Source organism: Chinchilla lanigera, unplaced genomic scaffold (assembly GCF_000276665.1).
Source record: "Chinchilla lanigera isolate Chin_1 unplaced genomic scaffold, ChiLan1.0 scaffold00080, whole genome shotgun sequence".
Lineage (NCBI taxonomy): Eukaryota > Metazoa > Chordata > Mammalia > Rodentia > Chinchillidae > Chinchilla > Chinchilla lanigera.
Window position 1 is genome coordinate 9,694,951 of NW_004955481.1, and position 27,580 is coordinate 9,722,530.

A 27,580-nucleotide genomic window follows, 5' to 3' on the forward strand; every position below is an offset into this window, starting at 1 on the left:
GGCTTTTATTATGTGGCAATAGCAATTTCACTTTACAGCAGTATGCAGACTGCAAGTAACTTACAGTATGTTTAGTATTAGAACTATAAAGATACTTTAAAAAGTATAGATAAAAGGTGTGTATATAATGCTTGTTTCTATTTGAAATGATTTGTCAGTTCCTTTGATTCTTCCTGTGTAGCTCCCTCAGCATTCCCTGCTGAATTAAGCCGGTTAATTGTAGGTAAGACCCTCTGCTTAAAGCTTAACTACTTCACTGGTGATAGTAAGATGTAACGTTTATTGAGCTCTTGAGTGTATTCCCAGCTCTGTTTTCAAGAGCTTTACTTTTATGGCCCGGCGTGGTGGCAAACGCCTGTAATCTCAGCAGTCATGGGAGGCTGAGGCAGGAGGATCATTGGGAGTTGGAGACCATCCTGGGCTACAAAGTGAGCTTAAGGCCAGCCTGAACTGCATAGCTAGACCCTGTTTTAAAAAGACCAGAAAAAGAAAAAAACACTTTACTTTTAGAGCAACAATCCCTTTAGTTAGATACTATTGTTAGCTACATTTTACAGATGAGGAAACTGAGGAACAAGAAGGTTTAACCTACCAAGGTCACCCAGCTAATAAGTGGACAAGCTAGCATTTGAATCTGGGCAGTCTGGTTCTAGGCTCTGCATAGCTGCCTCTCAAAGGAAAGCTTACGTTTAAATTACAAATCTATGTAGTGGCTTACTTGTTTTGGGGGGATGGTATAAGTATTGTACCTCTTATGGAAACTTCATGAACATAATTTTGCTTGGTGATTAAAAAGAAACTTCAGGATTTTTTTTATGCTTAAAGGTCACCATCCATTATGAGTATTGTGGATTGTTGATGGCCTGAAAAATGTTTTATGTTATTTGGATTCTCCTCATTGTAAATTACTAGATGTATTTTATGTACATTAGATAATTGAACACCCTTTCTGAAACTGGATTTTCCTGTATTGAAACTAACCTAGGCAATGAATCTTTACTGCTTCAGGAAGTATTTGATTAGTCAGCATGGACTGCGTGAGATTCTGGCCTCTGAGAATCTCTCCTCTTGCTTTTTTTTCTCCGGTCTCTTCATGCAGCTGTATGACTTTGGCTTTCAAGATCTTCTCACGAAACCTTCAAGCACTTGGACGAAAAGAGCTGTGCCCGTTCCGAGAACAGTGTCGTTGGTCTGGCATAAGACAATTCAGCAATTGGTCAGAAACACATCTGCTTCGTGGGCACTGCCTCCTCCGGAGAAGAAAGCCTGTTCTGTTATTCCAGGGAGGCCATCTAAGACCACGAGCCACCTGCTTTGTTTTCTTGCCAGGGTCGCATGTGGGACTCTGCAGTGGCCCATGTGAGATGGCTGAGCAGCGGTTCTGTGTGGACTATGCCAAGCGTGGTACAGCTGGCTGCAAAAAATGCAAGGAAAAGATTGTGAAGGGCGTATGCCGAATTGGCAAAGTGGTACCCAACCCCTTCTCAGAATCTGGAGGTGATATGAAAGAGTGGTATCATATTAAATGTATGTTTGAGAAATTGGAGCGAGCTCGGGCCACCACAAAAAAAATCGAAGACCTCACAGAGCTGGAAGGATGGGAAGAACTGGAAGATAGCGAGAAGGAACAGATAACCCAACATATTACAGGTGGGATGGAGAACACAGCTTTCTCATCTTGCTGGTGCTGATAGAAAAAGGAATGCAGAGACTGGAGTCTAGTTTTTTGTTTCTTTTCTTAAGCTTCTTCCTTGGAAATAATTTCAAATTCACAAAAGTTGTAAGATTGAAAGTAGTGTAAAGAACACTCGTTTTCTTTACTTTATCATTTACTTTATCATTTGTGTTCATATGCCCTCTTTCTTTATATACCCACAGAGTTCTTTTAGTGTGTTCCCTGAACCATTTAAGAGTAGGTTACATACATCTTGGCCCTCTACCTTTAAATAATTCAGTGTGTCTATATTTTTTGGCAGTACTAAGGATTGAACCCAGGACCTTCACACTGAGCTATATCCCCAGCCTTTTTTTATTTTTATTTTTAATTCTGAGACAGGGTTTCACTAAGTCTCTAAATGGCAATCCACTTGCCTCAGTCTCCTGGAATGCTCAGATTATAGGTGCGTGTGACTGTGCCTGACTCCGTGTGTATGTTTTGATAATAGAAATATTTATCTTGTCTCGTATGGTGGCACATACCTATAATCCCAGGACTGTGGGAGGCTGAGGCAGGAAGATCGCTGAGAGTTGGAGGCCAGCCTGCACTACATAGTGAGACCTTGCTGCAAAAAAAGTTTGTTTTGGCTTTTTGAGACAAGGTCTTGCTGTGTAGTTCAGACCAAGCTTGAACTCACTGTGTAGCTCAGGATGTCATCAAAGTCTCAGGGAGCCTCCTGTGTTAGCCTCCCAAGTGCTGGAATTACAAGTGTGAGTCAGCATGCTTACCTAAAAAATTGTTCCAATTGTTTTAACTCCAGCATAATTAAATACTTTTAATCTTTTACTTTCTTTCTTCTTTTTGAGACAAGGTCTCACTACGTAGTCCAAGCTGTCTGTGAACTCACTATGTAGCCCAGGCTGGCCTCAACTCACAGAGATCTTCCAGCCTCAGCCTCCCAAGTGCTGGAATTATAAGTGTGTACCACCACACCTTGTGATACTTTTATCTTCTACAGTGATCTAATCTATCCTTTGGATCAGCCATTTTTTCTTTTTTCTTTTCTTTTCTTTTTTTTTTTAAGAATAGAAAAATTTATTGGGGTATGATTTTTTTTTTTTTTTCTCTTTTTGAGATGCGGTCTCAGTATGCATTTCAGGCGGGCCTTAAGCTCACTGTGTAACCCAGGCTGGTCTTGAATTCACAACGATCCTCCTGCCTCAGCCTCCCAAGTGCTGGGATTGCAGGCATGCACCACCACACCTGGCAGGAAAATTTATTGGATAAGAGGAAAGAGAAATAGGAATCTCTCCTGAGAGACAGGAAGAGTCCTGAATGCCTTGCTGAAGATGAGCCATTTTTCTGTGGAATCTAGGTTCCTATTAATAAAAAATGGTATTACAAACAAAAACCTGAGCCAGCTGCGGTGCTGCACACCTGTGATCCCAGTACTTGAGAGGTTGAGGCAAAAGGATCACAAGTTCCAACCAGACTGGGCTACATAGTGAGCTTAATCTGAATGCTACAGGTCCTCTTTGACCTTAAGTGTCGTAAAGTACTACTCATATCTTCAATTAAGTGTAGTACATGCTACTGTTCAGGTTGTGACAGAGCTCTGAATTGGGTATCTACCCTTGTTCCTTGAGGGGAGAGATTTCCAGGAGAGAAAACTAAATCATATGTGCTTCATTCTCAAGCTCCCCATCCACCCTGCCTGCTTTTGCCATTGGCCTCAGGGTTTTCTACTTCTTGACCCATCCCTCACTCAGAGGAAGAGAAATATGTACAGGTAAACTGTCACATGACTCCAAAAAATCAACAGCTAGAATTTTCCTGCCTATGCCAAACAGATATGCTCTGTTACCTGTCTTTGTCTTTTTGGTTCATTTAAGAATTAGAATTATTTTACGGGGTAGGCTTTCCATGTTTTATCTGTCACCATGTGATTGCTGATTTCTTTCAAATCCTGTCACTTCTGGAGATGATTGTGTGGAATAGAGATGGAGAGCAATAGTGAAAATTTAAGTTACAGGGGTAAATGGTAATTGGGTCTTCTCTTCACCTAAAGCCGTTCCTTTCTCTGCCCAGTACCATATTACCTACTGCGCTGACTCAAAAAGTGTGGTAGCGACTTACCAAGCTCTAAGAGAAGTTGATAGACTCTTGGGAAGCTTCCTCAGAGATTTTTTACTGAAGGATATTTTCCCTTCTCTGGGCGTCCTACAGATCTGTCTTCCAAGGCAGCAGGCACACCAAAGAAGAAAGCTGTTGTCCAGGCTAAGTTGACAACCACTGGCCAGGTGACATCCCCAGTGAAAGGCTCCTCGTTTGTCACCAGTACCAATCCCCGGAAATTTTCTGGCTTTTCAGGTAAGAGAAGTTGGGGTTACTTTAGTTTTTATGGGCCAGGGATATAGCTCAGCCACACAAGTGCCTGCCTGGCAAAAAAAATGCAAGGCCCTAAGTTTGATTTCCGGTACCAAAAAAAATAAAGAAACAAAGTACTTTAGTTTTACTTTATGGTCCTCCTTTTATTTGGTATTTTATGGGAGGGCTGTCACTACATGAAAGTTCTGTGCCATCTTGAGTCTCAATAATTTGTTTCTGTGTAGGCAGAAAGTAGTGCTCCACTCATTTCTGGTGTGACAGGAAGATGTTTGTTTTCCAGTTGTTACCTGGACCAGACAGATTTTTATAACCTGCCCTTTACTTATGTTTTATTTTGTTTGTCTTTTTGAGACAGGCTCTCGCTGTGCAGTTCAGGCTGGCCTTGAGCTCACTCACTTTGTAGCCCAGGCTAGTCCCAAACTCACGACGATCCTCCTGCCTCGGCCTCCCAAGTGCTGGGATTACAGGTGTGCACCACAATGCCCAGCTGCTTATGTTTTGTAATGAAAGAATTTCGAAAAATTGTCTCCATAAATTTGCCGGAATTAGAGATGAAAGTGTGGAAGAAGGGAGATATAGTGTGTGGACCATATCCCTTGATTTCTCTTAGTTCTCACAACTCTTTGTTCCAATGGCTAGAATGCTTGTGGAGCGTGGAGCAAGGGGGAGAAAGGGATCTGAAGGGCAGTGCTTTTGTTGGGCAACAGTGCAGCCTCGTGGTGTGTGGACTTGAGAATCACTGGGCTTGGGGTTCAGATCCCATCTCTTAAAAGTAAGGTTGGATTTTCCCTCTTATTCGTATCTTTTTGGCAGGTAAATGAACAGTAAAGTGTTTTCTTTCTTTTTCTTCACACACAGATTTATAATTATACACAAGCATATATTGTGGTTTTTATGTAACTTTCCTGTTAAAAGTTACATAGTTACATAGTTACATCCCTGTTTTGTAGACAGGGATTCAGGAAAGCTTTGCTTAGAGCAGGAGTTGTGGAGGACAGTTGAGAGGCCCAGGATTATTGGTTGGCCTTTCCCAACCAGTAGTGTTGGTCTAGGGCAGTGGTGGTGAACCTGTGGCATGCCACAAGGGGCTTTTTGTTATTTAAGAGTTCTAAAGGTTCACCATCAGTAGCCTAGTGGCTTTTATTTGTTCTTCAGTTAATCCTAAGGAAAACTTTTTTAGGCCTAGTTTATGAATGAGAAAGCCAGAGTTCAAGTCCCTGATGCAGTTGGTGTGTGTATTGAAGTTTCACTCCAGTCCCTGTGTTCTTTTACTCTAAACACTGTTGCCTATTTTATTGTTTGAGACATTCTTGTGATTAACTCAGTTGAAGACAGTAATAATGCCAGACACCTTGGACTCAGAAGCTATTTGTGGATTAAAGGAAATTGTGTGTGATCTAAAGAGATCGAGACGTGAAGTCAGAAGAGTTAGGGTCTGGTCCGAGCACTCTTGCTTGACAGCTTGGAACCAAGCAAGTCTTCACATGTCTGAGCCTCTGTGGCTTTATCTGTGAATCAGAAGTTGCAACACCTGCCTCATCTATCCCAGTGTTCTCATGAGGACTGTAAGAAACTGTGCCTGATTTTGCAGTCAAAAAAATCTGAGGTTTATTGGTTGTCTCACAGTAGGCCAAAGATAGAAAGGGTTCAGGTGATGATAAGAACAGTAGAATTATGGTTTGGTTTTTTTTTTTTTTTTTTTTTTTTTTTTCTGGTACGGGGAATCAAACTCACGACATTGCACTTGCCAGGCAGGTGCTGTGCCACTGAGCTAAATCCCCAGCCCCAAGAACAGCAGAATTCTGGAAAGACTGTTTTTTTGTTTTTGTTTTTGTTTTTTTAACTTTTTGAGACAGGGTCTCACCATGCAGTTCAGGCTGTCTTTGAGCTTACTCTGTAGCCCAGGCTGGTCTCCAACTCACAATGATCCTCCTCCCTCAGCCTCCTGAGTGCTGGGATTACAGGCGTGCGCCACCACGCCCAGCAACTCTGATTTTCAGGGTATTCTCATTTTTAAATCCTATTTTAACACTGACATTTCAGGTATTTTGTCCCCTAAGATCTGATTTAGACTCCAAGTCAGAGATGATGATGGATTTATAATATACAAAGCCTACACATGAAGCTTAATATCAGCAAGTGGCTTCCTAATGGTTCTGCTTTTTAAATTCAATTCAATTTAATTTTATTTGACAGGGTCTTACCATGTAGTTCAGCTATAGTCCAGACTGGTCTGGAATTCATGGCAATCCTCCCACCTCAGCCTCCCAAATGCTAGGATTATAGATGTTTGCCACCATGCCCATTTTGATTCCGCTATTGCTTTGTAAATGGTCACCAGAGGTAAGAGATAATCACTAAGTGTCATAATTATTTTTAGTGTCTGGAGGAAAGCGCTGCTCATTGACTACTTTTTATTTTGACAGAAAGGTTAGTGAAAGGCGGACTGTTGAGACCTGATTTGGTTGGTAGTATATGTGTCCTGTCTCTACCACCAAGGGGCTAGATGGTCCTGGAAGTCATCTGCTCTGACAGTCTGTGATAGCAGTAAATTCACATTGACTGACATGTCGCTTGATTTCTTCTCCTTTTCTCCTCTCACCTTTTCTAGGGTTCACGTTACAATTCTTAGATCCTCCTGACCATTCTTGGTGTGAAAGCAGCCTTTGTTCTTCTCTGAAGTGCTCACATTAAACAGGCGCACATTGGTCTGGTCTTCTGCTGGGGTGTGTGGAGGTCATTAATTCTTTTCTGTTAACCACTATGAGATTTGGGGAGATTACTTGACCTCCATTTCTTTTACCTGTAACATGTATACAATGGTATCTACCCACAGGGCCTCTTTGGCAAGATTAAATGAAACTACATATAAAGTACCAGGAGAATGCCTATTGGTTTCCTTCTGTCCCTCTCTACCTTTCTTTTCTTCCTTCCCTGAAAGACAAAATGAAACATCTCTGTTGTTTCTCTTTCCAACAGCCAAGCCCAACAACTCTGAGCAAGCGTCCTCAAGTCCTACCCCTAAGACAAGTCTGTCTTCAAGCAAATGTGACCCCAAGCACAAGGATTGTCTGCTACGGGAGTTTCGGAAATTGTGTACCATGGTGGCTGATAATCCTAGCTACAACACAAAGACCCAGATCATCCAGGACTTCTTGCGGAAAGGCTCAGCAGGAGGTGAGGCTATCAGCATGCTGGATGGGCTGTGGCTGGCTTCCTATCAGTAGGTTTTTGTGAAGTGTATAGTTGCACAGGAGCCTATGCCTATTTCACTACTCTGCTACTGGTGTCTTGCAGATCCCACAAATTATGTAGCCGGTTCTAGCTCCAAATGCTTTAGCATATTTCTTCCTGTGCCCTTACTCTGTTCCCATAAGGCCAGAAGAACCCACCCCACTTGAGCATAGAATTTACTGTCACACATGTATGAATAGGTTTTTGTGAACTACATGCACAATTTGGAATAAAGTCTTCTAATTTTCTTTCTTTCATGCATCTAACAAATTGTTATGGAGCATCTGTAGTGTGTTTGTCACTAAAGATCTGAAGTCCTGGCTCTGCCCAGTAAGAGTTCATCCACGGGCTAATGATGAGGCAGACACAGACACTAGCTCCTGGCCTCCTGTACTGTACTGATATGTGCAGGGTACTGTGGGAGCATAGTCAGCAATGTGTAGGTTCCTTTCAGTCTCTGCTTCCTTGAATTTATGTATTTATTTGTTTTTAAGCTCCATTTCTCAAGATGGGTTCCTTTCTTCTGTCTCCAGATGGTTTCCACGGTGATGTGTACCTAACAGTGAAGTTGCTGCTGCCGGGTGTCATTAAGAGTGTTTACAACTTGAATGATAAGCAGATTGTGAAGCTTTTCAGCCGCATTTTTAACTGCAACCCAGATGATATGGCACGAGACCTAGAGCAGGTCAGAGGGAGGGGAAAGGAGGCCACGCTGCTACAAGAGGGATTCTGCTAAGTTGGGCGCCTGCAGCAACTTTTTTATGGTTGGGCACATGCTGTTTTAGGAAACTGAAACCTATTTGAGCAAGCTTCCACTAGGCAGGAGCTGAATATGAAAGTACACCTGTTAATTTCTTAAGTTTCTAAGGACTGAAATGACAGAAGGTCTTATCTCAGAAGTCAGAATTTGAGACTTCCTTCTGCCTGTCTTGGGGCTCTTCTTCTGGAATTTTTTCCTTTCTTTTTGCCCTCCTGCAGTTGGGCTTACCATTCAACTTTGGTTTGTGACTCTATCCCTGACACCCTGGAAAGTTTCCATCCCAGCGTCCCTATTATCTGATGCCCGCATTTGTCTCTTAATTCAAATGCATGAGCATGAATCAAATTGGCTCAGCCTTGGATAAATGCTGTGTCTCTTCCAGCTAAGGCAGGCAGCACATCCTATGTGGATAGACGTGTCCCTTCTGGGAACTGTGAGTGGGATAGGATCTCTAAGGAAGAGGGTAGATATGTTAAGTTGGGAACAAGAGCCTATGACTGAAGCTTTTCGATTCTTTAGTTCTGAGGTGTTAGAGGATATACCTGACCACTTGGGGTTGCAGCAGTGGCATTTTGGTTTTTGGAGACAGGGTGACGTGTCAGAGACGATCAGAGTCTTCTTTGAGCAGAGCAAGTCTTTCCCCCCAGCTGCCAAGAGTCTCCTTACCATCCAGGAAGTAGATGAATTCCTCCTGCGACTCTCCAAGCTCACCAAGGAGGATGAACAGCAGCAGGCCCTGCAGGACATTGCCTCCAGGTAGGGAGCTGCACCAGTGAGCCAGACCCAGTGGGAAGGCGCTTGGGAGAGGGAGTCACGAGGGCAGGAAAGTCCGGGGGTCCAGAGCTCTTCAAAGATCAAGCTGAATATGCTTCATTCTCTTAGGTGTACAGCCAACGACCTTAAGTGTATCATCAGGTTGATCAAACATGATCTGAAGATGAACTCAGGTGCAAAACATGTGTAAGTATAAGCTCTCCTCTGACAGCCTACACTGACAGCTTTCTGTGTTTCCAGCTGTTATGAGAACTCTTGGACACTTTTTTTCTTTTTCTTTTCTTCCTCTCCCCCTTTCTTCCTTTCCCTTCTCTTTTTTCCTTTTTTTTTTTTAACATTACTGGAATGTGAACCCAGGGTGTTTGCACTGAGCTGCATCACCAGCCTTTTTAATGCAGTCTCGCTAAGAATCTGAGTTGCCTAGGCTGGGCTCAAACTTGGGATCCTCCTGCCTCAGCCTCCCAGTGTATCATGACGTGAAAGTCATGGCTTTGCCCAGCAAGGAGTGTACCACTGTGCCCTGTACTGGTCTAGATTTGAGTCCTCATTCCACTTAGTTAGTTCTTGGGCTAATCCTACTTCTCCCTGCATTATTTCACAGGTTAGTATATGAGAAACAACTCAAAACTCGTTTTAATTGAAAATACAGAGTGTTCTGTAAGTTTAGGATAAGTCTTGCCTGTGTCACCCCTACCTCTGCTAAAGCTGTATCCAAATAGGCACAGGCTTTCAAAAAACTGCATATTCTCAGTTTTTTCTCCTCCTGTGAAGGGATTATAATACAATTGCTTCTCTGCAGGTAAGGATTTCTCCTGTAAAGAAAGACCTGGCCAATCCAGAGTATCAAAGCTTTTGTTTTCTTCTTTCTGTCCCCCTTGGCAGTTTAGATGCTCTTGACCCTAATGCCTATGAAGCTTTCAAAGCCTCACGCAATCTGCAGGATGTAGTGGAGCGGGTTCTTCAAAATGAGCAGGAGGTGGAGAAGAAGCCAGGCCAGAGACGGGCTCTGAGTGTCCAGGCCTCGCTGATGACCCCGGTGCAGCCCATGCTGGTGAGGAGCCCTGCCTGTCCCATTGCCCATGCCCGTCCCAGGTGCATGTCTGGTAGGGTGGGTGGGGTGTGACAGGGTGTGGGACTGGATTGGGGCAGGAGGAGTAGAGAGGTGGCAGAGGCTGTGCAGGGGGATGCAAAGATGCAGGAGCCAGTGGTCCAGTAGCACACTGAGCCATGTGTCCAGCCATACAGCTGCTGGTCTCGGATCTGTCCCTAGCTGCTCTTGGCTTTAGTTTCTTTGTGAGAATGACCGGTGAGACTTTCCAAAGCACCTGTCTAGTCTCACCTATGTGCTTAGAAACCCTGGAGCTCTGTAGCCTGCTGTAGGGTAGATCTGAGTTTTTGTACACCTAGGCTTTTGTGACAGGGTGACCCGGGAGGGAGAGGAAGCGTAAAGAGTGAAAACTAACTCCCAACAGAGATAACGTGTGCTCCTGCCCATTTCCTGAGAAAGGTGATTTCCTTTCTGGCCTCAGTTTTTCTGTGCAGCAGGACCCACTGTATATGCTAGCTACCTGCTGTACGATTCTTTGGCTTTCCCTAGTGGTGGACAGTGCTTTGTTTTGAAACTGTCTTCTGTATTGTACTAAAACCTTGGTTTAGGGTTCAGTGTTTGGGAAGTAAAGCCCTTACTAGGAATGTAGGGAAGTAAAGCCCTTACTAGGAATGTAGACAGCGATGGCTCACCCTTTAGAGCTTTTAATGAAAATAGATCTCCTTCCCAGAGATAAGGACTGCCTACCCATCTGAACTAGTGGCATTTCTAACTTTTGTAAGAATTCTTTCTGGAGCCTGTTCATTTGAAGGCTGTCATTTGAAAAACGGCATGGGTTATATAGCCTAGTGCAGTTGCAGCAGACTGAGGCACACGTGCCACAGCTGGCTGCTTGTTATCATTGAAAGCTCTAAAAGGTTTACCATCACTCTCTTAGTGGTTGCATACACAGGCTTTGGAGTTTGGCTTAGAGCAGCGATGGCTCACCCTTTAGAGCTTTTAATGATAACAGACAGCCAGTGGTGGCATGTATGCCATAGGTTCGCCCCCACCGGCCCACTCAAGGTCATATTCCTGCTCTTTACAAGCTATGTAACTTTAAGTACTGTATATACCCAGCCACTCTGACCTTCAGTTTTCTCATCCATAAAATGTGAACAGTTTTTGTCATGAAGATATCAAAGATGAAGTGAGATTATATACATGACCTGACGAGAACATAAAAACGTTGGCCTTGTCAGGATAGGTAGAACAGGTATGTGAGAGACCACTACCGTGTTGGATTGTCCTGGTCGCAGTTACCCTGCCAGCCTCAGTGTCACTGCCCTCTTCTCTCCAGCCCCTGCATACTGCTTATGCTGAGATAACCAGTATATTTGCTAATAATAATTCAGGCTGGTCTTAAACCCACTTTGTATCCTAGGCTGGCCTCGAACTCACAGTGATCCTCCGGCCTCAGCCTCCTGAGTGCTGGGATTATAGTTGTGCACCAGGCAAAACCTCAGTTACTTTTGGTTTTTTTTTTTGATACTGAGAACCGAACTCAGGACCTTGCACTTCCCAAGCAAGGTGCTGTGCCGCTGAGCCGTATTATTGGCCTAAAACCTCAGTTATTCAGGGGAAGTAAGTCCTGTTTCAGAGCAATTTTACTTTTTTACAATAAGTTAGCATTCATCTTCGCCAAAGTCAACTTTCTCTCAACTCTAGCAATGGTTGTAGTCAGGGTGTAATGTTGTCCAGCTCTTTCCATTCCTATTTCCTCTTCCACAGCCTGTCCTGAGCATGCAGTGAGGGCAGTCAATCCCAGGAGCCAGGTCCTGTCCTGACTAACCCAGTTTGGGGCTTTTTATCTATGTCTGCCAAGCAGCCCCTCACTGAAATCTCTAAGCTTTGCTTTCTCTACACTTAGGCAGAGGCCTGCAAGTCCATCGAGTATGCGATGAAGAAGTGTCCCAATGGTATGTTCTCTGAGATCAAGTATGATGGTGAGCGAGTCCAGGTGCATAAGAATGGCGACCACTTTAGCTACTTCAGCCGCAGTCTGAAGCCTGTCCTACCTCACAAGGTATTAGTCCTTTCCACCAGAACTGTCTTTCCCCTTCTTCCCTCTAAGAGTCTCAGGGCCAGAGTTCTTCTGTAGCCCTTCAGCTCACAATAGGAAATTTGATTTTTTATTTGTTATATGAATGGGTGAATTCATTTTTGTCTTTTTGAGATGCTATGCAGTTCAGGCTGGTCTTGAACTTGGAACAGTCCTCCTGCCTCAGCCTCCCGAGGGCTGGGATTACAGACATGCACCACCATGCCCAGCTATGAATTCATTTTTGGAGTATTCTAGTAATGATCAAAGTGTGCAGACTTGGGTTAGTGTGAATAGAGCTCCCTGGGACAGTGATAATTCTCTCACTCTCAGTGCTTTTGGGATGTGAGCTCATTTGGTGAGTCCTGTGCAGTCTTTTGCATTTCCATGTTCATGTGCTCTAAGCTAAATTAAAAGTAGATGTACAAGGGGCTGTTGCTTATTAGTATGTTCAACAAGTACTTGTGCACTGTTGTAGCTGGTGGGCATATAGCAGTGGGAAAGAATGGGTAAGAGTTCTGACCTTTAAGAAGCGTACATTCTGATATAAACACAATACCATGGGGACATTTGGTAGCCCAGATTCCTGTCCCATTGTTGGGGGTAAGACTTTATTCTTCAGCCCCTCAGTTCCCAATGCCAGCCCTTTGTAGATGTCTTCCAGAAAAAGCTGCTGGAATGTGTAACCCCAGTAGGTTTTGAGTAGATGGAATTCTTGACCTCGCTAGCTCTGTCCTAGCTCCAGCCCAATGTTTTGAGTCCCAGGAGACATGGCAGGGGTGTGGGTCCTCTCCCCTTCTATCTCCCACAAGGGTCATGACACCTGTTGCTGTTTCCAGGTGACTGACAAAGCCTGGCTGTTATGTTTTGCAGCTTAGCTGGGCTTCTGTGTGTTGCTCTGTATTTTTTCTGGGGTCTGACCTTTATCTCTGTGGCTTGGCTTTGGACCCTTCACCAAAGCTACCTCTTTACTTCCAGGTGGCCCACTTTAAGGACTACATCCCCCAGGCCTTTCCTGGAGGCCAGAGCATGATCTTGGATTCTGAGGTCCTCCTGATTGACAACAAAACAGGCAAACCACTGCCCTTCGGGACTCTGGGCGTGCACAAGGTACTGGCTTAGTACCATATGTGCAAAACTAAATGTATGTGTGCTCAGACATGCTATCAGTTTGAAAAGGGGAGGAATATATCACTTATCGTAGGGCTTATTCTGGTTGTTTTTGTTTTGTTTTTGTCTTTTTGTGGTAAGGTCTATGCAGGTCAGGCTGGCCTTGAGCTCACTTTGCCAGGCTGGTCTTGAACTTGCAATGATCCACCTGCCTTAACCTTCACAGTGCTGGGAGTATAGATAGGCAAGTGCTGGGAGTACAGGTGTACAGGTGTGTGCCACCACGCCTGGCTTGTAGGGCTTACTCTTTGTTTCTGAACTATTTCTGAATTTAGTCTTAAACGTAGATGTCTTTTTTTTTTTTTTTTTTTAATAAAAAGGAGCTGCTAATAAGAATCAGCTTATAATTGAGCTGGCTTCTATTCTGTTAGTCAGCTTTCTGTCTTTGTAACAAAATACCTGAGGTAGTTAACTTACAAAGAGGAAAGGTTTAATTTGACTCACAATTCTAGAGGTTTCAGTCCAAGATCAGAAAGGCCCATTGCTTTGGACCTAGGTAGTACATCATAGCAGAAGCACATGGCAGAGAAAAATCACTTATGTCAAGAGCAAGGGAGCAAAGAGAAATAGAAAGGGGCCAGAATCCCACTATCCCCTTTAGTGCTATACCTGTAAGTCACCTAAGGACCTGCCACAAAGGCCCACCTCAGAGGTTTCTCCCAGTAGTACTACCCTAGGGGCTAAGGTATAACACATGGGCCTTGGGGAGACATTCAAGATCCACACTGTAGCAGGCACCATTTGCTGAGTGTCCTTACGGCCAGCGTGCATCAAAGCACAAAATAGGACTTCACGTCAGGTGCTTCAGAGGGCCTCCAGAACTGGACTGCTACTACATGTGTCATGCCTTCTGACTTGTCCATGTCCTACCTCTTTTCCCTTATAGAAAGCTGCCTTCCAAGATGCTAATGTCTGCCTGTTTGTTTTTGATTGTATCTACTTCAATGATGTCAGCTTGATGGACAGGTGAGTTGTCGGCGTCTATTTTGGTGCTATGAACTGAACTGAGGACCTTGTCTATGCCAAACTGAGCTATACCCACAGCCCTGGCTAACATCTTTAAACCCAGGAACCTATATTAATTTCCTGATTGGGGATGTAAGGGATTCAGGTGGAAAGAAGAGAGGGAAAGGGACTAGTATAAGTCCAACCCTTGTTCAGTTGAGGAAGACCCTACCTCATCTCTGAAAGCTTAAGTCTCAAAGGAAACCTAAACTCCAAAGAAGTGTCCCAGCTAAAGCAAGATGGACTGTTAAAAGTGACCCATGTGGTGAGCAAGGTGGTCTCTCAGTTTACTTCTCCAGTAGCACCTATGCGGGCATAAGGCACATGCTTTTAAGCTCAGAGGTTTTGGTTTCAGAAGCTGACAACAGGAAGCTCCTGATTGTAGGGGATGCATCCCATGTTGTGATGAAGCAGCAGTCTTGACTTAACTACACCCAAAGGCTTAGGCCCACGAGACCAGTATTGACCCTTTCCACACTTAGAATCCTATTGCTACTCCCGGGGCTGGGGATTTAGCTCAGGAGCAAAGCACCTGCCTGGCAGGCGCAAGGTCGTGAGTTCAATTCCTGGTATCAGAAGAAAAACAAACAAACAAACCTATTGCTGCTCCCCACCCAGCAGCTGGCACATCCTTTATTGTGGAAGGAAGTAGAACAAAGAAACAGCGGGGTGGGACTTGGGATTTGGGTCCTGCAGCGTGGCTCAGCCTGCTGACCCAAAGACCAGCCAGCCTTGGGGTTGAGGAGAAGCAAGGTACAGGGCATAAAAAACAAGTTAGAACTGTTTTTCAAGTGAGACCAGAATTTACACAATCCGGGCTAGTGGCCAGTTCTCTCTTGGCTCAGTCAAGTAGAAACAGGAACGACAACTATGAACTGGCTCTTTGTCCCAGCTCATAGTTGTCCATCTTCGGTCATGATATAGGGCTCCTTGGAGCCCTTGACAGCAGAACTGTTACATAGGAGAGCTTGAATCCAAGACAGAACCACTCATTTCCATTGTGCCCCTTCCCTCCTTGGAAGTCTTTGTAGGGGTGGGAGGGCCCTTCCCTCAGCTCTCCTGTCTCCCTTAGGCCCCTATGTGAGCGGCGGAAGTTTCTTCGTGACAACATGGTTGAAATTCCCAACCGGATCATGTTCTCAGAAATGAAGCAAGTTACAGTAAGTGAAGTTACTACACTAAGCAGGGTCCTAGTGGTTTGAAAGCAAGGCAGAGAACCCCTAGGGTCAAATATTAGAGTGTCTTATTTCTGATGCCATCTGCTGAGGTGTTTGCCTTTGACAGTTGTGTATGTTGTCTACCAGTCTCACCCAGGAGGGCAGGGCGTGCAAGTCCTTCCTAGGTAAGCACACTGTCTCAGAGTCAAAGGAGCTCTCTGGTTGGAACCTCCTTGGTTTGCAAACCCTTTGTTCTTTATATTAAGTGGGCACTTGACTAGTGTGGAGACATGGACAGCTGCCACATCCCTCCCATGCCACCCTACTTTCAGCTATCCTCAGTTTCTCTCCTGTTGTCCCTTAGAAAGCTTCGGACTTGGCCGACATGATAAACAGAGTGATCCGGGAGGGGTTGGAAGGGCTGGTGCTGAAGGACGTGAAGGTGAGGCGGGCACACCCTTTGCTTTCTCCCCCGAGTCTTCCCCATCCTGGCTAGATAGAGGTGGCGCCTGAGGTGACTGGGGGTAAAAGCTGAGGGGAGCCTTTCCAGGGTTTGGCCATAGGTGTTTTGGATCTGGAGGGTGGGTTTTATGTCTCCTGTAGTAGCTAGAGCCACCCGAAGGCCCTTCCCAGTTGGGCTGGACTCTGACACTCTGTGGACCGCTGCATCTGATGTGCAGCGGTGCAGAGGTGAATCCCACCCTCATGCCATTTCCGTCCTAGTGTGTGGTCTCTCTCTTGTGTCCCTTCAGGGTACATATGAGCCTGGGAAGCGGCACTGGCTGAAAGTGAAGAAAGACTATTTGAACGAGGGAGCCATGGCCGACACAGCTGACCTGGTGGTGCTTGGGGCCTTCTATGGGCAAGGCAGCAAAGGTCAGAGTGGCACCTGGCTCCAGTGAGGTGCCCTTGGAAGGCACCCTATGAGATATACGCCAGCCTTCTTACTGGCTTCATCTGTCAACATGGCTACTCATGACTTGGATCTAGAATCCCAGCCTGGCCTGAATCACACCAGGCAGTGGCATCTAGGAACATGGAGTTGGGCACAGGGGAGTTGGGCAAGAATATCCTGCGCTGTCCTAGTACAAGGAGGGTCACCACCAGCTATTTCTTTGGGGCCTGAAAGTATTTCCTCTTCAAGGAAAAATCTCTTTCCTGACTGGAGTCTGAAATAAATAGACGATGTACTTTGCGACAAGCACTGTTCAGTTACCCACAGCCCAGCAGCGTGGGTATGATTATCCCTAATTCACTGCAGAGGAAACTGTCTTAAAAAGGTTAAAAATTCTTACCTGCAGCCCAGAGGAAACTTGGGTTCATAAAGGTTAAAGATCACACAGAATGCTGGGTGTGGTGGCACACACCTATAATCCCAGCACTTGGGAAGCTGAGGCAGGAGGAGCACTGTGAGCTTGAAGCTAGCCTGTGGAATACATAGCAAGACCCTGTCTCCAAAAAAAAGAAATCACATAGGTTAGAGGGCGTGCAGCTCAGCAATAGAGCGCTCACCTAGTTGTACAAGGCCCTGGGTTCAATCCCTACCACTGAAGGAAGAAAAAAGAAAAAAAAAAAAACACTAATAAGCAGATCCAAGAGGTGAACTCTGGCATTCTGATGCCATGGCCCAAGCCCTTTCCTGTCCACCAGGCTGCCTCTCAGCTGGGCATGTGGGGCTGGCAGAGCTGGCTCCCTGCAGCCCACACTCAGCCCATACTCCCCTTCCAGGTGGCATGATGTCCATCTTCCTCATGGGCTGCTACGACCCAGGCAGCCAGAAGTGGTGCACAGTCACCAAGTGTGCAGGAGGCCACGATGACGCAACACTCGCCCGCCTGCAGAAGGAACTGGACATGGTGAAAATCAGCAAGGTGACGAAGGCCTGGTGGACCTGACTTACAGACAAGTTTGCGTTACTTTTTTTTTCTGAGAGAAGGTCCCACTATATAGTCCAGGCTGGCCTTGAGCTCTTAAAGTCTCTGAGAGCCTGCCTTGTGGACAGTGGCTTGCATACCCTGTAGGCCATATCCCCTCTGTGCAGGGAGGCTTACATGGAGTGCCCTTTTACTTATGACATATCTCAGAATTTAAATATCAAGAGAGGGAGGCTTAAGATTTGTTCCACTTTAGGAACAGCCCAGAATATAGCACCTTTTCTCCTTTAGGACCCAAGCAAAATACCCAGCTGGCTGAAGATCAACAAGATATACTATCCTGATTTCATCGTCCCAGATCCAAAGGTATCAGCCCAGTGGTTGGGGTCCTCCAGCCCACAGATTAGCTTGTAATTTCTGTAGTGCCACAGAAAATCACCCTAACCTTACTGAAAGTCCATCCAAGGATGGGGATCTGGATTATTCTGTGAAGTGACAGGCACAGAGATGGTCAGCCAACACTGAGAAATTGTCGATAGGAAGGGAGTACTCATTCCCTCACCACAGAGAGGTCTGTTCTAGAAGGAACCTGGCACAGTCTTACAGGTTCAGAGGCAAAACTGTGCTAAGGTTACCGTGTAGCCGCAGGACTAGCAACCGAGTCTCCCCGCAGGGAACCAGAGCTGCTGTGGTTTGACCTGTTCTGTACTGCTTCTGGTTGGTGGGAGATGTTCCACCTTCACCAGAGATAGATCTACTTGCCCCATTCCTAACAGAAAGCTGCCGTGTGGGAGATCACAGGAGCAGAGTTCTCCAAAGCCGAGGCACACACAGCTGATGGGATCTCCATCCGATTCCCTCGCTGCACCCGAATCCGAGATGACAAGGACTGGAAATCTGCCACCAATCTCCCTCAACTCAAGGTGCCAGCTCTTCGACTGCATGTGTATCCTCTCCCACATGCCCTGCCTTTCCCCCATTCCACTGAGACCAAGGCGGGCAGTTAGGGAGATCAAGCCAGCTCCCAGCCAGGAGCAGCAGCTTGAGACTGCCCCCGTCCCTACCCCACCAGCCCCAAGGAAACTACCTCACTTTCATTAGGAGTGAGCATCCCTCCATCTGGCCTCAGCCTCATAAGAGGTTGCCCTGCATGGCAGTTCCTATGCTGATTAAGAACTGGGTCCCGAGAATTGTGATTTGCACTCCGATTACTCAGGTTACAGGGCTGTACTTTTTGAAAAGCACCGAGGAAGCTAGTTCCTTTTTTCCCTATTCGATCCCTGGCTAGATGTGCCTAAAACAGACCACTGTGAGGTCAGCACCTGGGGAAGGGACTGACAGTGTGCGGCCTGCTCCCTCTCATCCTCAGGAACTGTACCAGCTGTCTAAAGAGAAGGCAGACTTCACTGTAGTGGCTGGAGATGAGGGGAGCTCCAGTACGGGAGGCAGCAGTGGCGAGAACGAGGGCACCTCGGGGTCTGCTGTTTCCCACAAGGCTCCCAGAGCCTCCCCCAAACCTGCCAGCGCCAAGAAGACCGAAGGGAAGCTGAGTAACCCCAACAGCAAAGGCAGTAAGGATAAGGGGCGGGGACAGTGGGGGGTGAGGGTGGTGTGAGAAGCAGATCCCAGAGGCCTGGAAGCGTCTCAGTCGAGCTTTGAGCTCACGTGATCACCTGTGTGCACTACAGTAACACTGACTGCATTCCTGCTGTGTGTCCAGCCATGGGCCAGAAGCTTCTTCTAGGCACCTGGGATCTTCACAGCAGACCTGAATGATAGTGTCTTGGGAGAGCAGCTGTGACTGGGGAGCTAACAGCCTTAGCTGGTAGCTCTCTCCCTTCTTTCCCCTTGACTTCAGGAACCATTATCATTATTCTTACCTGAATTCTGTCCTGCAGGCCGCAAGCTGAATGCAAAGCCTTCCCCTGTGACAGTGGGAGAGAAGCTGGCCACGAAGTCTTCTCCAGTGAAAGTAGGGGAGAAAAGGAAAGCTGCTGACGATGGCCCGTGCCCAGCCAAGGTGAAGGTAAGAACGCGCTCCAGGTGGGCGAGTGTCCCCAGCCCTCTGCACACGAACCTTGAAGGATGAGCAGAAGGGCTGGAGGAACACCAGCTAAAGAGCTCACCCCCTTATGTTGCTGCTCCACCTGTGCCCTCTTGTTGCCTTGCAGAAGCGGGCAGCCGGCCGGCAGAGAGGAAGGAGAGCTGTGCCAGCAGGCAGGAGATAGAGCCTGGCCCAGCCCAGAGAGGCCACAGGGCACCCAGCGGCCAGCCCCAAGTCACAGCTTCCATTAAAGGGGAGAAAGGCAGTCTGGGTGTGGTGCAGCAGTATGAGTTTGTGGTCAGTCGTAGCAAGTCTGGCCAGCCAGGGGAGGGAGCACTGGCTTGGTGACTTGCCTCCCAGCTGGACAGTCATTTTCCATGCTTCTTCCCTGTAGTAGGGAAGTGCTGAGAATTGAACCCAGGGCCTTTGCACTTAGGCCCTGGACCTCAGACCTTTTTATATTTAGTTTTATATTTTACATTACTTCACTAAGTTGCCCAGGTTGGGCTCAAACTTGGGAACCCTCCTGCCTCAGGCTACCAGGGTACTGGGATTACAGGCGTGTGCTACCATGCCACTCCAGCCTTTTCCTTTTAATAGTCATCTTTTCTTTGATTTGGCAACCGTGTTGAGCACTTACAGAGACCTAGAACTAGGTTAGTACTGACACACCCTGCCCCAAAGGGTAAATGAATTTAAACATAGGGTCACTGCGGTGATTGTGCCCTTACCCTTTGTACCTCCACCCAAGAATAAGCACAGAAATCTGACAACTCAGGGCCTGAGCCTGTTCCCAGCAGACCAGTGAAACCTTTCCCATGGCTCTTGTCTGCCTAAAGCCCTGGAGCCTGTGTACAGTAATGAGCAAGACTCCTGACCCCTCACCTCAGTCAGGCTAGTGGTGCAGTCAAATGCTTGATCTGCAAGGGGATATCACTGAGCTGGGACAGTAAGTTAGAGCCCCGGGATGACTGTGGATATGTCCTTTTCTCATCTCCAGGCCTCAAATGTTGGGGCCTGTCCTCTTCTCCTTGTTTTCCCTCCTTTAGGCAGGGTGGGAGGAGTATCAGTCCTGTCTGTAGACTGGAGGATGGCAGTGTTGATGTCTGCCTTTCATCCAGCAAGCTCTTCTTGCTTGTGTCCTAAATTCTGGGCTCCTTCCATCACTGGCTTTTTCCTTCCTCTGCCCTGTATGCATCTGGGTGAAGACCCGCCTGTGCCCAGTGCAGATCTAGTCCACCCTGACCCTTCTATGTTTGCAGGTGCTACTGGACATCTTCACTGGGGTTCGGCTCTACTTGCCGCCCTCCACACCAGACTTCAGCCGTCTCAGACGCTACTTTGTGGCATTCAACGGGGACCTGGTGCAGGAATTTGACATGGCCTCAGCCACCCACGTGCTCGGTGACAGGGACAAGAACCCTGAGGCCCAGCTGGTCTCCCCAGAGTGGATTTGGGCATGTATCCGTAAACGGAGGCTGGTAGCTCCTTGCTAGGACTGCAGTCTTCCCTGCCCTAAGCTGCACTCTCCCCTGCCACACCATCACAGGGCTCAGGCTGGGACTGGTAGTGGAGAGTAGAGGAGGGGGTGGGCTTTCTTCTCTAAGCATCAAATCTTCCAAATCCACAACTCTTCATGGTCTCTCCCGGACTAGGAGTAGTTGCTGTGGACACCACAAGTGAAGTCAGTTTCTCTTTGTGGTTTAAATAGATCTTTCAGATCTGGGTGCTGGCATTGTCATCCTTATTGTTTCCTAAAAAGAAGCTTAGTTATTTTTTTATAAATAAAATGTCTTGCAGTAATATGGCTCCCCACTGGCTCCCCCTAGCTTCTTTAGAGGGAGTGAAGACTGGGCTGTTGAAGCCTTGTCACCATCTTCTCTCCTTGCCTGCCACTTTTACAGCTGTATTTAAAAGACTGCCTACCAAATTGGCAAAATTTGTATTCAGCCTGGCCCCTTTTTGCCAGGATGAACCCTCATTTAAAAGAGAAAATGAACTTCCGTGACTTCATTCTCTGTGGTTTGTGTTCTGGGGGAGGGTCCCACTCGAGAGGGAGGCATAGGATCCGGTAGGAAATGAGGCCTGTATGTGGAGGAAGGTGGTTATTTGGGGGTGCACGGGATTTAGAGGCTCCAGGAAGATCAGTCTGCCTCCTTGAAGTCTCAGAACAAGACTTCCCTCTAAGAATACAAATCCACACCTGAAGACAAGTCTACATAAAGACCGGCTCTGTGCTGATTTATTTGAAGAAGAAAAGACAATTTGTATAGACAAGGGCTATCATCGATGTTTTTATGGCAGTGGAACTACCCTAAAAATCTGTACTGTTTAGCTGAAGAAGCTACATTGCTGTTGAGCACTTGAAACATGGGTAGCCCAACTGAAGAGCTGAAGTTTTCTTCTTAACTCAACTCCAGATGGTCACAAGTCAGTAGTGACTGCCCCATTAGATAGTAGGGCCAGAGACAGACCTGGTTCAAGTCCTGGAATGTAACAGCTGTAACCTTAGGCAAGTTATTTAGCTTTTGAGCAATTCCCCAGGGTAGATTGGGATAAGCACTGCTCCTAAATCATAGGTGGCTGTGAGTGACCTCAGATATAGTGTGTATAACAAAGCACGGAACCTGGCACACAGCTGTCTAGAATTAGGAACAACACCCTTGTTACTATCAACAAATTCGCAGGCTTGTTTGCCTATCTCCTGTTAAACGTTAATGTGACTCAACACTGAAATGTCTGGGCCGTTAGGAAGAGGACCATACTCCCTGTCCCTTGCTTTGAACGAAGGTAATATTCTGCTAGGAGGCTACCTGCCAGTTGGGAGGCCTACTTGAATTTGACCTTAGTTCCCACCTACTGTGTAAAATGAGGGTGGGGAAGATTTGAAGGTACTGTCCTCACTAGTACTGGACATGTGGTGTTTCTGACTACGTACCATTCAGTCTGAACTTACTATTGGGACTGAGACACCTGTTAATCCATCCTTTGTGAACATAAAAGCTGCTCTTTATTTGAGCACTGTCCTAGAAAGACTTTCATCCCTCTCCAGCCTCCTCAAGCCAAGCAGCTGGGCCAGGGTAACACACAAGGCTGTCCCCTCCCCAGCCCGCTTGCTTACATTCAGGGTGCACTCTCCCAGTGAAGGGGCACTGCCAGATGCAGGCCTTCATTGCAGTTACAAGTTCTGTCCCTTGGCTCTTCTCCACCTTTCTCTTGCGTTAGCTCCAACTCAGCAGTTTGTGTTTCCTTCCAGTGTTCCTAGCACAATTTTTACTCTGGAGATAGACCACATGTAGAGTTTCGTATTTGTGTATTTCTACCTGACCCTAAGCCACATTATGTTAAACCCTTTTTTTTTTGGTGGTGTTGCTGGGTGTTAAACCTGAATGTGCATGTGGGGCAAGCACTCTACCACTGAGCCATCCCGCAGTCAGCCCCTGCCCTCGTTTTTTAACTTCTGAGACTGTCTTGCTAAATTGCCCAGGGTGGCTTTGATCTCAGCCTCCAGAGTAGATGCCTGCCCTCTTCACGGGTTGCTGGTTGGCAACAGGTATCACTGAGTGCTGAGCAGGTCAGCCAACCAGAGCAGTGAGGTCAAGGTACTGTGGCCCAACCTCCGGCCTTTAAATCCTCTTGGCAAGATTCCTTCTTGTTTTCTCGTCAGTCACCGGACAGCTCTGCATATCACCCTGTTTTCTCAGAGGGTGTACTCTCCTCTCTCCTGGAACATTTAGGTCAGGGGGGTTATGTACAGGCCTGTGTATACACAACACTTGCCTATGAGGCTGGGCCATCTTTTTCTGAGCCATACTTCAGCTGTGCCCAAAAGCTACATCTCTCCCAGGGTGACCTAACTACTAAACTGCCTACCCTAGCTGTCCTCAGGTTCTTTTCCATCTAGATATTAAAGGGTCATTTCTACTAGGTCAGTGTAAATATCTGAACTCAACCTGGTGCTGCTTCGCATGCATCTTGGGCTACATCCTTTTCCTGCCAGCTCCATTCTCTTCCAGACTGTTTTCACATACTACTTGGAGATTTTGGGCAAGTCACAATGACACTGAGAAGGGATATCTGCACCAAGGCCACATGCTCCAGCATCTCCAAAAATAATGGAATCACCAAAACACACCTTAATGTGCACACAGCCTGGGATTTGCCTAAGGTATATCAGTTCTTTTCGTCAATAAACCATCAGACCTCTGGCGGCATCCTCAGACCAGATCCGACAGGCATCTATGTTGAAACTTTATTACAAAATTATAAAGCAGAGCTCTGAAACAAAAAATACATATTTGGGTTTGTTTAACACCCAAGTAAGTCTGAGAGAATCTTAATATAAGCCACTTGAAATAACACATTGACATCCATGAGATTTCAATAAATTTGTACAATATATATTGAGCACTAACTCCTGTACAGCTTATTAGTTTGGATCCAACTATTCCAACATATGAACCAGTCAGCTGTGCAAGTCTTTTAAAACAAGTCCCAACTGAAGTCTCAAAGCAATCACAGCAAAAGCCACAGAATAATTGAAATTATTAAATGTTTCCACGATAAATTAAGACCAAGGATCCATGAGGGACAAGAGGGAGGACTCAATAAAAAATCAGGTTTTCTACTTGGGGTAGATATTAACTGGAATGGGATCTTGAAACTGCCAGCCTTTATTTGGTATAATAATAAAAGTAACAAAAACCAGGATGGTTTCACACCTTTTTTCCCAAATGGGAATCCACCAAAAGATAGATTTAAAGGCAAGTTCTTTCAAAATGAGTAAATGACATCAGTTCTAATTCTTGCTGAGTTTACAAACAGCCACCAGTATATTATTTTCAGTTCCTGTCTAGGAGAGGAAGTTGGAGGTAGGGGAGGTAAGGCTTCAGTTCAGCAGAGAAAGTTGCAAGGAGGGGGAAAGCTGGCTTAGCGTCTTCCTTGAAGTTATTGCTAGATCTTACCAAAGTTGCATATTCGCAGATCTGTTTCATAGTAGAGTTGAGGAGCAGCTGAACCAGTGAGCCTTTGCTAAACTAGTAGGCATCAAAAACTACAGTATTTATCATTCAGCAAAAAGATGAAAGGCAAGCCTTCACTGGAAAATGTCTGATTCCCCCATTCCTACAAAGGCACCCAGAATGAGATCATCTGGACTTAGTACAATGTTGAGGTAAGTGGCCCAGCATTCCACTGACAACTACTTTGTGAAATTCCTCCTGAGGGGTTTAGTGGTTGATGGAGGGAAAGCATGAGTATGTACTAATGTAATAGGCCCTGCTAGAGGTTTCCATCTGCTTTCTAGTCAGTTGGTCCTTCTAGTCTAGGCCTCAGCTACACAGTATGGGGGGATGGGGAGGGGCAGTCTGCATAGTTCATCCATTGGTAACAGACACACCGCTCTTCTGAGAGCATGTGTTTTGTGCTTTGCTGAGCTTCTCTATCAAACCTAAGCCCTATAGCTTCTCCAGTGGTAGAAAGAGCCTAAAGAAGGCTCAAAAAACATCACTACGCATTAGCTAGTCCTTTGAAAAGGACCAAAAGATCTGTCTTGATAAAGAAATGAAAGTAGGGACTGACAGCTGTCTGCCTATAGGCAGAATTCAGCCTCATTCAGCATCTTCCAGTGCCTCTTAGCTCCTCTGCCTCACCTCTGTGCTCCAAGAACATCATGAAAAGTTCAAGAGTAAGACTCCTCGCTTGTCTATGCCTTTGATGAGACCAAGATTAAAAACCTTGTTGGAGAATGTAGGGACCTCAGTAGGATGTTTAACACCCCTGCCTATTAAACAAAAAAGTTCAGAAGCCAAAATTAAGCAGAAGGCACTGCCTCTACACCATGCTTCCCCCTTGCAGTTTGAAGTTGAGGATGGTGCAAAGTCAAGTCTCAAAAGGAAAGCAGCAGAGATGATCCATGCACATCCTTTGTTTACAGATTCTGGAACTTCTCAGCAATTTGGGAACCAGATGCTTTGTTGGCTCCCAGGGTCAGATCAAGAGTCTGATAGCTTCCAGTCCCAACACTTAAGGAAGCAACTCAAAACAACTTTGATATTTTTCTATAGCATTTGTGTTTCATTTCTCACCAGAGAAAAGTTTGCTGTTCTAAATTCTGTCCTAAGGACCACAGTTGATCTGATAAACTAACATATTTTTGGTCCAAAGAAATGTGGATTTTAGGCAATATAGCAAGAGACTTTAAAGATGTTAAAGCACAGAAAGCCAGAGCAACCAGAAGTTTAAATCCAGATGTGCAGGGGAGGAAGGAACCATTTCTAGTAGGACTTCTGATTGGTGAAATACAGGCAAGCATTTTCAGGGGATGAATGGGGTACAGAAGAGTTAAAATGTTTCTAGATCTTCAGAAGAAGGAAGACATGGTCCAAGTTCGGGAGTCCTCTGTTCATCAGTTACCATCATTATTCCCAAGATCACTGAAGCAGGCACTCGCCCATGTGATCTGTAGCAGTTCCTACTGGCCTCAGCCACTCTGCCAGCCAAGTGGGGCACCCCGTACCAGACAGGCACGCCCAGGGATGACATAGCATCTTTGCCCTGGTCTTGGGAACACTGAAAAATTTCTTCTGTTAGTTCGCTTCCGCAAGCTGACCAACCCCGAGCCCAGCCACCCTGGGCTATATCCCTGTAAGGCACTGAAGAAGCCAGTGCAAGCCCTCAGGATCGGAAGACGTGCACAGCTCGAATCACATACTGCCGGCAGATGGGACATTCGTTCATGCGCTTGCCACACTTGGTACAGGTTACCATGTGTCCACACTCCAGCAGAACACAGTCAATGGGTGAGTCCATGCAGATCTTACATAGGTTCTCCTCTAGGCCAGATGGCACTGCTCCCCCTGTTCAAACAAAAAAAGAGGCATGGGGACGTGAGATTGTCTTAGTGTATAGCATAGGGGTCAAGTGGAGGTAGGAGAGAATGGGCACCCTGGACAAATCTCCAAACCACACACTTTCCTTAAATCAAGCTCCTCCAGAAAAAGCTTCAGTAACCTACTTCAGGTGTTCCCTGGGTTCATACTTCCTCTCAGAGCGCTACAGACTTGAAGAACACAGTATTTGTGCATCAAATATATCCCAAAACATGAGAACTAAGAAAGTCTTCAAAGCCTCAAAGAAATAATTTTGAAATAACAGGCTGTAATATAGTGAATGAGTGGTAGTTAGGGACTCCTTAGCCCCTGAGACAGACATACAGAAAAGATAAAACTGGTTTAGAAAAGTTTAGATATAAACAGAACTATAATGGATGGTTCATTAAGAATCAGGAGGCTTATCTATAAAAACAACACAATTTAATAAAACTACAAATCATGGAGGCCCACAGAATACTCCTGGGCTGCCTCTGAGGAGACGTACAGAAAAGCTTGCCAGAGCTTACTGCTCCCTCTTCTGTGAAACCACCATAGAATTTTGCTCCTACCCCTCCACACACACTGCTTATCACACTGGATTATAATTTTAGTTTGCCTACTTACCTCTCCCCATAGACTTAAGAGAGCTCCTTAATTCAACATACTCAATTTCTATCATCATATACTTAAGTTTGCTATGTCTCTGAGGGCAGAAACTCATCTTTGAATCCCAGAACATGGGTGACATGGTAGGTGTTCTCTAAATGTCTGATAATAAACATTACCCAAGGGAATAGTAACAGCTCACATTTACTGAATGCAGACCACTGTGCCAGGCAGGTCCTAAGACCTTTGCATGTATTAACCCATGGAATCCTCAGTCAAACTGTGAAGTACTCCTATTACTCTTGGGCAACTGGGGTCAAAGAACTAAGTGGCTTGCCCAAGGGTACTCAGCTGTTAAGTGAAAGCCAAGTCTCAAACCCAGGTGGCTAGGACCACAGCTCATGGGCAATATGGCCTTCAGGTGGAGACTATCAGACAGTACCAACTGCCCAGAGCACAGAGTTCTCAGTAAGTGCTACATGGCTTGTGTCAGTGGTAGGATACAGTGGGCAGACCATTATCAAACAAAAAAATCGTCATGATTGAAAGCCTAGAGGCCAGGGGATATAGCTCAATGGCACAGGCACCCGCCTGGCAAGCACAAGGTCCTGAGTTCGATTCCTAGTACAAAAAGAAAAAAAAACAGGAAACAACTCTGAAAGCCTGGCTATCTCCAATAATGTCTTAAATTGCAGGCTGAATTAGGCAGCCATAGAGACCTGGCCTCATACGGGTCACCACCCGGGGCTTGGCTATTCCACAGGGAATTTTCCCTTAATCTGTCACTTGTGAACTTCCTTTTTCCTCTTTTCTGGACCATTCAAAAAGTCAAGAAACACTTCCCCTGCCAGGTGTGGTGATGCATGCCTGTAATCCCAGCACAAGAGGGGCTGAGGCAGGAGGATCACTGA

General features: G+C 46.0%; 2 protein-coding genes across 5 annotated transcripts in view; one reads left to right on the forward strand and one right to left on the reverse strand.

The window, feature by feature from the left end:
* Positions 1–1,099: 1,099 nt before the first annotated feature.
* Positions 1,100–21,204, forward strand: Lig3 (ligase III, DNA, ATP-dependent; the record flags this gene model as incomplete). The annotated part of the gene is given in 19 exon segments (XM_013503401.1): positions 1,100–1,650; positions 3,884–4,027; positions 7,025–7,222; positions 7,813–7,964; positions 8,629–8,795; positions 8,922–8,999; positions 9,696–9,864; positions 11,771–11,926; positions 12,920–13,051; positions 13,998–14,077; positions 15,189–15,276; positions 15,638–15,715; positions 16,026–16,149; positions 17,002–17,144; positions 17,439–17,513; positions 17,924–18,070; positions 18,517–18,718; positions 19,046–19,173; positions 20,454–21,204. Coding segments are annotated over 19 exon segments (3,046 nt in total), but the record flags the coding sequence as incomplete, so codon positions are not given.
* A 2,214-nt stretch (positions 21,205–23,418) lies between these two features.
* Positions 23,419–27,580, reverse strand: part of Rffl (ring finger and FYVE-like domain containing E3 ubiquitin protein ligase) — a 69,680-nt gene continuing 65,518 nt past the window's right edge. For all 4 annotated transcript variants that reach the window (XM_005402858.2, XM_005402854.2, XM_005402855.2 and 1 more), the window contains one exon: positions 23,419–26,048. In XM_005402858.2, coding sequence (XP_005402915.1) covers positions 25,867–26,048 — 182 coding nt within the window. In that variant the 3' untranslated portion in view covers positions 23,419–25,866. The remainder of the gene's footprint in view (positions 26,049–27,580) is intronic.